The 8,645-nt window shown below is 55.2% G+C and overlaps 2 protein-coding genes across 5 annotated transcripts in view; one reads left to right on the top strand and one right to left on the bottom strand.

The window, feature by feature from the left end:
* DRAM2 (DNA damage regulated autophagy modulator 2) overlaps positions 1-4,044 on the bottom strand; it is a 13,751-nt gene extending 9,707 nt beyond the window's left edge. For 2 of the 3 annotated variants that reach the window (XM_027669137.1, XM_027669140.1), the window contains exons 1-2: positions 3,997-4,044; positions 1,358-1,453 (exon numbers count right to left, since the gene is read on the bottom strand). The gene's annotated coding sequence lies outside the window, so the exon portion shown is untranslated. Of the gene's footprint in view, positions 1-1,357; positions 1,454-2,519; positions 2,544-3,996 lie in introns of those variants that run through there. The other variant, XM_027669139.1, reaches the window with a different exon arrangement.
* The window catches only part of CEPT1 (choline/ethanolamine phosphotransferase 1), a 30,429-nt gene continuing 25,797 nt past the window's right edge, over positions 4,014-8,645 (top strand). For both annotated transcript variants that reach the window (XM_027669136.1, XM_027669135.1), the window contains exons 1-2: positions 4,014-4,116; positions 6,230-6,631. In XM_027669136.1, the coding sequence (XP_027524937.1) occupies positions 6,293-6,631 (339 nt within the window). In that variant the 5' untranslated portion in view covers positions 4,014-4,116; positions 6,230-6,292. The remainder of the gene's footprint in view (positions 4,117-6,229; positions 6,632-8,645) is intronic.

Raw genomic sequence — 8,645 nt, 5'->3', positions numbered from 1 at the left:
CAGTAAACCTCTGAAAAATCTCAATAAACCTTTGAGAATCCCAGTAAACCTCTGAAAAATCTCAATAAACCTTTGAGAATCTCAGTAAACCTCTGAAAAATCTCAATAAACCTTTAAGAATCCCAGTAAGCCTCTGAAAAATCTCACTAGACCTTCAAGAACTCGTAGTAAACCTTTGAGAACTCTTAGTAAACCCTTGAGAATTCCCAGTAAACCTTTGAAAAATCTCAGTAACCCTTTAAGAACTCTCAGTAAACCTTTGAGAACTCTTCAGTAAACACTTGAGAAATCCTATTAAACCTTTGAGAAATCTTAGTAAACCTTTGAAAAATCTCACTAACCCTTCAAGAACTTGTAGTAAACCTTTGAGAATTTCAGTAAACCTTTGAAAACTCTCAGTAAACCTTTGAGAATCTCAGTAAATCTTTGAGAACTCATAATAAACCTTTCAGAACTCTTAATAAACCTTTGAGAATGTCAGGCAGACATGGAGGCAATGACCAAAAATTCCTTCGATCCCTGCCCTCCTTCAGTCCCTGCCAGGCTGCAGGACTCGACATCTGCTCCAGAATCCTGGAATGGTTTGGGTGGGAAGGGACCTCAAATCCCATCTCATCCCACTCTGCCCCGAGCAGGGACACCTCCCACCATCCCAGGCTGCTCCAGCCTGGCCTTGGGCACTTCCAAGGATGGAGCAGCCACAGCTTCTCTGGGAATTCCATCCCAGCCCCGCACCACCCTCCCAGCCAGGAATTCCTTCCCAATATCCCATCCATCCCTGCCCTCTGGCAGTGGGAAGCCATTCCCTGTGTCCTGTCCCTCCATCCCTTGTCCCCAGTCCCTCTCCAGCTCTCCTGGAGCCCCTTCAGGCCCTGGAAGGGGCTCCAAGGTGTCCCTGGAGCCTTCTCTTCTCCAGGGGAACATTCCTAGCTCTCCTATCCTGGCTCCAGAGCAGAGGGGCTCCAGAATCCTGGAATCCCAGGCTGGTTTCGGTGGGAAGGCACCTCCAAGCCCACCTAATTCCATGGGCAGGGACACTCCCACCAGCCCAGGCTGCTTTTGCCTGATTTCTTCCCCATTTTCCAGCTGAAATGAAAGGTTGCCCTCTGGTGTTCACTCAGTGCAGTAAAACAGCAAGGAATGCAACTTCCCAATCCCACCTTTTGTAATAAACTGGGAATTGGGAATAGAAATGCAGCTTTTACCCATTTTGTTACACATCTTATATTCCTGGGCGTGTCGTTCCCACCTCCCATCTGATGCCTAAATCACACTCCTCTTTTCACATTTAAATGTTCCCAGTGCCTTCATTTGATTTCTGAGCTCCCAGGTTTCAAACCAATTCCTTCCCATGTACCTGAGGACAAGGACACCCAGGGAAACGCCACTCAAGGGGAATCCAAGGTCATCTTGGTGCTGGAGCTCCACCTTTTCGCTTCATTTTCCTGAATCTCTGAGACATAAAGCAGAATAATCCAGGTGTGAGGTGATTTTATAGCTCTTACTCACCTGATTTACTCTTGTGAGCACCTCCTACAGTCACTGCTGCAGCCTGGACGTGGCACTGGAAGGTTGGATCGACACAGGATGGTTTTCCTGTGTTCCAAGTGGTGTAAGGAGGGAGGCTGTTGGATGCTGGGGTGCTGGAAATGCAGATTTTGATTTACAGGAGGTGGAAATGCAGACATTTGGATTTACAGGAGGTGGAAATGCAGACATTTGGATTTACAGGAATTGTCTGCATGAAGATTGAACTGGGAGTGAGGAGCTTCCCAGACAAACCAACTGGATGCAGCCGTTTGGGTTGATCAGGAGCAGTGCCTGGGATGGTGTTCCCAGCGCAGGAGCAGGACAAAGCTGGAGCAGCCCCTCTGGGAACAGGCACCCCACAGTGCTGCTGGTGCTGGAGCAACCTGGACTTCATGGAATCACAGAATCCTTGAGGCTGGAAAAGCCCTCTGAGGTCACGAGTTGGCCCAGCACTGCCGTGGTCACCACTGATCCATGTTCCCAGGGGCCACATCCACAGGTTTTCTGCACCCTTCCAGGGATGGATGGGGACTCCACCCTGCCCCGGGCAGCCCTTTCCATGGAGACATTTTCCCAATATCTGACCTGAATCTCCCCTGGTGCAACCTGAGGCCATTTCCTCTCTTGCTGTCCCTGTTTTCAGCAGGGAGAAGGAAAACCCCTCAACCTCCCTGTTTTGTCACAAGCTCCTTCACCAACAGATTCCACACCAACAGTGACCAGCCTCGATTTTCCACAGAACTGTGACATTTCCCAAATGTTTATCCTGCTCTCCAGGCACCTCGGTGTCCTGAGGGGTTGTTAAGTTCCAGGTTGGGTGTCACAGATCATTCCCATCATTCCAGTGAAGGAAGTGTTTGGAAAGTAAAGGCATTTGATCCCTCTCAGAGGTGTCTCCCCCAATCCAGGAGCAGCCACATCCTGGGATAGAGACTCCAAATGCAAACGGAAAGTGAGTGAGGCCATTGAGGGCAGGAGGTTCGTGTTACCTGGAATGACGAGGCTGAAAGGATGGTGGAATTATGTGGGAAAAGGGAAATTCCTGAATTGTCCACCTGCCTCTTCCCTGCTCCCTCAGGGGACAGGGAGGGACAAAGCCCCACCGAAGGACACTCCCTTCTCTCTCCAGCAAATATTCCAGCAGCAGGGATGAGGGAGGAAGGCCAGAGCAGTTGTCAGTGCTCTCCTGAGCCAGTACGAGCCAGAGCACTCCGAGCACAGGGTCCTGTCAGGTCACCCTGATAAGCAGCAGGGGAAGCCCACTGTCCCCAAACCCAGCAGGAAATGTCACCTCTGCTGTCCCCACCCCAGGGCAGTGACGGGGGCTCACTCTGAGCAGCCAGGAAAGCTTTAGGATAGGAGGGAAAGGCAGCTTCCAGGGGGTCTCCAGCCTGGAGCCAAGCCAGGCAGTGCCAGGCACAGGACACGGTGACACAGGGGTGTCCCCAGCCCCGCTGGCACTCCTGGCACTCTGGGTGATCCCGGAGCTCGGTGCCAGGGATGAGCCCATGGGAGCTGCCAGTGCCACCTGCCCCAGAGAGCAGCTGGAAACAGCCCCAGGGAGAGATTCCCAGGGGACAGCTGGGAATGGGGGCACTGCGAGGGCACAGGGGGAGTGGGGGTGGGACAGAGAGAGGGACAAGGGACCGGGATGGAGGGAAGGGCCAGGAGAGGGTAAAGGGGGAGGAGGGGAGGGCAGAGAGTGAAGGGGCAGAGGTGGGTCCCCAGGGCACAGAGGGGACTGGGAGCAATGGCGGGGACGTGAGGGTGGGGGAGGAGGTCGCTGGGGCAGCCAGACAGCGATGGGGGGCACTGGGGACATGGTGAGGGACACTGGGGCAGCAATGGGGGCACCAGAGCTGATAAGGGGGCACGAGGGATTTGTCAGGGGAGGGAGGGGGGACACTTGAGGTTCCTGGGGGTCCCGAGGGTCTCTGGGGATGGGGGTTGCAGGGAGGGGGCACAGAGGAGGAGCAGAGTGGGAGTGACACTGAGGGGGCCGGGGGACACCAGGGGTCACTGAGGGGTGACAGGAAGGTCGTGGGGTCTCTGAGGGGTTGACAAGGAGGCCAGGAAGGTTCTGATAGGTGACGGCAGTTTGGGGGCTCCCTGAGGGGGTGCCAGGGTATTCCTGAGGGATAACAGGATGTCCCTGAGGGGTGTCAGGGTGTCCCTGTGGGGTGACAGGATGTCCCTGAGGGGTTCACAGAGTGTCCCTGACCGGGTGTCAGGGTGCCCCTGAGGGGTTCACGGGGTGTCCCTGAGGGGTGTCAGGGGGTCCCTGAGGGGGTGTCAGGGTGTCTCTGAGAGGGTGTTAGGGGGTCCCTGAGGGGGTCTCAGGGGGTCCCTGAGGGGTTCACAGGGTGTCCCTGAGGGGTGTCAGGGGGTCCCTGAGGGGGGTTTCTGAGGGGTGCCGGGCTGGGTGCCCGCGGTGCGGGTGGTCCCGGTGCCCCCCGCGCCCTTTACCTCAGCCGCTCCCGCGCCGAGCCCGCCCCGGCCCCGCCTCCGGCCCCGCCGCCGCCGCTTTTCCGGCCGTCGCAAAACGGGGCGTAAAAACCAAGCGCCGCCCGGTGCGGGGACACGGAGGTAACGGGGGGACAGGGAGGGGCTGCGGCCAGGCCGGGACCTCCCGGCCCCCTCCGGGACCGCCCCGGCCCCGGGCTGAGCTCTGGGGGAGCGCCCCGGTGAAGGGGGGCCGGGGCTGTGCCCGCGCCGGGCCGGGGCTGCGGGCCGGGGCTGTTCCGGGGCCCCCCGAGACCGCCCGGCCCTGCCCGGGGCTCTGGGGGCGCGGGGGGAGCCCTGAGGGGGGCCGGGGCTGTGCCCGCGCCGGGCCGGGGTCGGTGGGGGCGAAGCGCTGAGGGGACCCCGAACCTCCCTTTCCCTCCCCTTCCCTCCCCTTCATCCCCTCCCCTTCCCTCCCCTTCATCCCCTCCCGTCTCCCTGCCCTGCCCCGTGGGAGCCCCGGCCGGGGTTTGTTGTGGGGGACGAGGCTCCCCGGGTTGTTTTCCCCTCAGAACGCCCCGAGTTTTGTGCGCGGGGGCCTCGTTTTCCGTGCCCTGCCCCCGCAGGGCCCCCGCGCCGGCCGGGTTTGGTCTCGGGGTGATGAAAGAAGGGCAGTTTTGCTCCTTGCCGAGCTCGTCCCCAGCCCAGGCCCTGCTTTCTCCTCTCCCCTCCCACTGAGGTGCCTTTTCACTGCTGGAATTTGCCTTGATGAGGGTGTGGAGAGGCAGTGTCAGCTCCTGTTCTCAGACAAGTGCTGACCTTTGATTTCCACAGCTTGTTTTCCCTACCTGTGTGTGGAGTTAGAGCACCCTGCCCTCTTCCTACGCTTCAGCCACGTTTTCTTCTCCCCCTCCATTGTCTCCTATTGATAAACAGCAAACTCTTATTTTAGTCTTCTTTCTCTGCTCTTCTTCCTGTGGAGAGTTACACGTTTCATTCAAGGGAGATGGAACATTGTGAGGGTTCTTGTTTGTGCTGGAAAAGCTCTTCCTGACCCTGTACTTTCTTTTTTTTTCTGGAAAAAAATCTGTATAAGAGAAACGTGTGAAATGGTTTTGACCCACTAAAGCTCTCCAGCTCCTGCATGTTTCTTGAAAGCTGGACAAGACGCTGAGCTTTCACCTCAACTGGGTTAAATCTGGAGAGGAGAAAAGCCACAGAAAAACAGAAATAAGGAACATAAATCTGAAAAAAAAAAAAAGCTCATCAGTGTTTTTAGGTGGCTGTTCAGCATCACCAAGGAAACAGAGCTGCTCCAAGCCAATTTAACTTCAGACTTGGTGGTGTTTGGATACCTTTGGGTAAACTTGGAGCCATCAGTTGATAACCTGAGTCGTGTGAGAGGTGTGAGGGACTGGCAGTGCCACAAGTCACTGCTCTGGGGTGAGTTTCTGGAAGTGCCAACTCACATCTGAAATGCTCAGGGGGCCCTGGCGACTCACCAAGGTCCACCCAGAGACACAAGGGTGCTGCTGCACTGTGGGCTCCTGCAGTTCTCCTGTGAGTTATTGCATTATATGGTTTACTCCAACCTTTCTTAATGGAAAGTTGGTGATAGTAGAAATTATAGATGTATTTATTTGTATAAATACTAGTTTTGGCTGGTGGCTGCAGAGTATTTGCCCCAGCAGTCAGTGAGGAAAGTAAAGGTGCAGCTTAGCATTTTACAGCTAATTTTATACACTCATTTCTCACATTTCCCTCAGCAACTCTCAAAAAAACTTTGTTTTTTAAGGGAGGAACCCTATAAAATCCTGGTTTGCTGGTGGCTCCTCAGAGCAGCACCTGCAAATTTCTGATACCTTAAAATCTCGTTTGGGTGCTCAAGTGTCACACGCAGAATACGCTGAGTTGGAAGAGACCCACGAGGGTCAGGGAGTGCAGCTCTTAGCCCTGCATGGGCCCATCCCCAAAAGCCACACCGTGGGCCTGAGGAGATCACCTGGAGCTCTGTGAGCCCTGGTGCTGTGCCCACTGCCCAGGGGTGACCCTGGGGGTGACCCTGAGCTCTGTGAGCCCCGGTGCTGTGCCCACTGCCCAGGGGTGACCCTGGGGGTGACCCTGAGCTCTGTGAGCCCCGGTGCTGTGCCCACTGCCCAGGGGTGACCCTGGGCACGGCTCGGTGCCCGGCCGCCCTCTGAGGGGGAAGGACCTTTTCTCTTAACAAGTCTCTCCCAACCCTTCCTTTCTCTTGCAGGATCTTATGGTTCTCCAGCACAGCTCCTGCCTGCCAAACCTCACGTCCTAGGCCAGCCGACCCATGAGCGGGCACCGCAGCAGCAGGAGGAGATGTGGGGAGGCCCAGGCCGAGGCCCCCGCGGGCTGTGGGCACGGCCCCGGGGCTGGGTGTGTGCTCAGCAAGCTGGTGCAGCTGCCCACGCCCCCCCTGAGCAAGCACCAGCTCAAACGGCTCGAGGAGCACAAGTACCAGAGCGCAGGCAGGTCCCTGCTGGAGCCCCTCATGCAGGGCTACTGGGAATGGCTGGTGGGCAGGGTGCCCGCCTGGATCGCCCCCAACCTCATCACCATCGTCGGACTGTGCATTAACATCCTCACCACCCTGCTGCTGGTGTGGTACTGCCCCACAGCCACAGAGCAGGTGAGCTGGGCACCTCGGAGCCCTTTGGGGTGCTGGGGGCACCTCCTGGCAGGGGCACTGGGCTTGGGGGGGTTCTTGCTCTCTTGGCACTGTTTCTGGGTGGTTCCTGCTTTCTCGCTGGGCCAGCCCACAGTTTTTGTACTTTTAACCTGTTGTCTGTAAATCTTGGTGCCCCCCTGGGCTGGGTTTTGGGGTGAGACAGCAGCTCCTCAGGCCACAGCTGTGTGAGCAGGGTCTGACAGAACCAGCTCTTTGAGGATTAAAAATCCAGGCTTCTGTTCTACCCCTCATTGCACCAAAGCAGATTGACTGGAATGTTCTGTCCTGGTGCTGAAATCTTTCCAATGACACCTGGCTCTGATTTTTTCCTGTTTTTGGGTCTCTCTTTGATCCTGTACCAAAGGTCTGAGTGCTTTTGGCTCCCTTGGAACTTCCCAGGGCCCTGATAACCCAAGATTTCTGGGGCTGGGTTTTGGGGTGGGACAGCAGCTCCTCAGGCCCACACACCCCTGTGGAGCAGGGTCTGACAGAACCAGCTATTGGAGGAAGAGGATTAAAAATCCAGATGCTGCTTTGATAGTGCAGATTCTCTTGAGAAACTCGTGTTCCTGCTCCAGAATTTCAGCCTTTGGAGCAGTTTTCAATGTGTATTAGAGGAAGGAAATGAAAAATCCAGGGTTCTGTTCTACCCCTCATTCCACCAAAGCAGATTGACTGGAACTGTTCTGTCCTGATACTGAAATCTTTTAAACCTTTCACAGCCAGAAACGGAAATTTGCCCTCAGTTTGTGGGATTTGGAGACAATTCTGCAACAGCCTCACCCAAGAGTCTGACAGTGTTATTTACAGTTTATCGTCCTGGATTTGTAGGTACCCAGATGCTGCTAAACCAGTACAAAGATGGGCCTCTTGTCCAAGGCAGCTTTTATTGGCAGGACACTGCTTTGAGAGTGCAGATTCTCATGAGAAATTTGGGTTTCTGCTCCAAACTTTCAGGATTTGGAGCAGTTTTCAGTGTGTGTTGGAGGAAAAAAAAATCCAGATTTCTGTTCTGCCCCTGACTACACTAAAGCAGATTGACTGGAATGTTCTGTCCTGGTGCTGAAATCTTTGTGATAGGACACCTGGCTCAGAGCTCACCTCAGGCTCTGGGGCAGTTTGGGGACACAGGGTTGTGTTCCTGGGCCCGTGTCCCCGCTGTGAGGGGCTGGATAAAAGTCAGGAGGTTTATTCTTTGTTCTCCATGCACCACAAGCTCCTGCCCTGCCCTCAGGAGAACTGTCTGAACCTGCTTTCAGGGCCCCAAGAGTCTTCAGGAGGCATTTCCAAGTTCCTCATTTCAAAGGGTTTTTTTTCTCTTGCACCTGAAAACTTTCATTTTCGTACGCTGGGAAAGTTTTGGGGTTTTTTTCCACTTGAACATGGAAACCTTAAAAGCTGCCCTGGGAAAGGGGGTGTGTCACACACCGGAAAGCTGGGAATGCCTCAGGATTTCCAGCTGGATCTGAACTCCCTCCTGTCCCGAGCTGAGGTTGGGAATGGAGCAGCACAGTTTGTTCCCAGCCAGTCTCCAAACCCCACGTAGGCTGGCACATCCCTGCTCCCTGTGTGACACAGGGGTGTTTGCCTGTCCTAGAAATCTGTTGAAACAGATAATTTCACAACAACTCGTGGAATTTGGCAGGTGGAAGATAAACAGTTGGAGCAGGGAGCACTTGGAGCAGCTCCTCCTGCAGGCCTGGGGCTCTGTGGGGTGGGCTGGCTTTAACTGGGGGTTATTTGGGGGCTCAGGCTCTGAAATCTGGTTTGACAGAGGCACTTCAGCTGTTCCAGGACATTTGGGGCACTGAGCCAGAGCAGGAGTGAATGAATGTAGAGGTTTGGGTTGTTTGGTGTTTGGTATTGTTTTGATTGGTGATGAACCTCCAGAAACACAAACTGAGCTGCACTGAGAGCACCAGGAGCTCGAGTGAGCTGTGTCAGAGCACCAGGAGCTTGAGTGAGCTGTGTCAGA

This window comes from Corapipo altera, unplaced genomic scaffold, assembly GCF_003945725.1.
Source record: "Corapipo altera isolate COAL_440 unplaced genomic scaffold, ASM394572v1 300, whole genome shotgun sequence".
Lineage (NCBI taxonomy): Eukaryota > Metazoa > Chordata > Aves > Passeriformes > Pipridae > Corapipo > Corapipo altera.
This window is presented reverse-complemented; position numbering and strand designations above follow the sequence as displayed.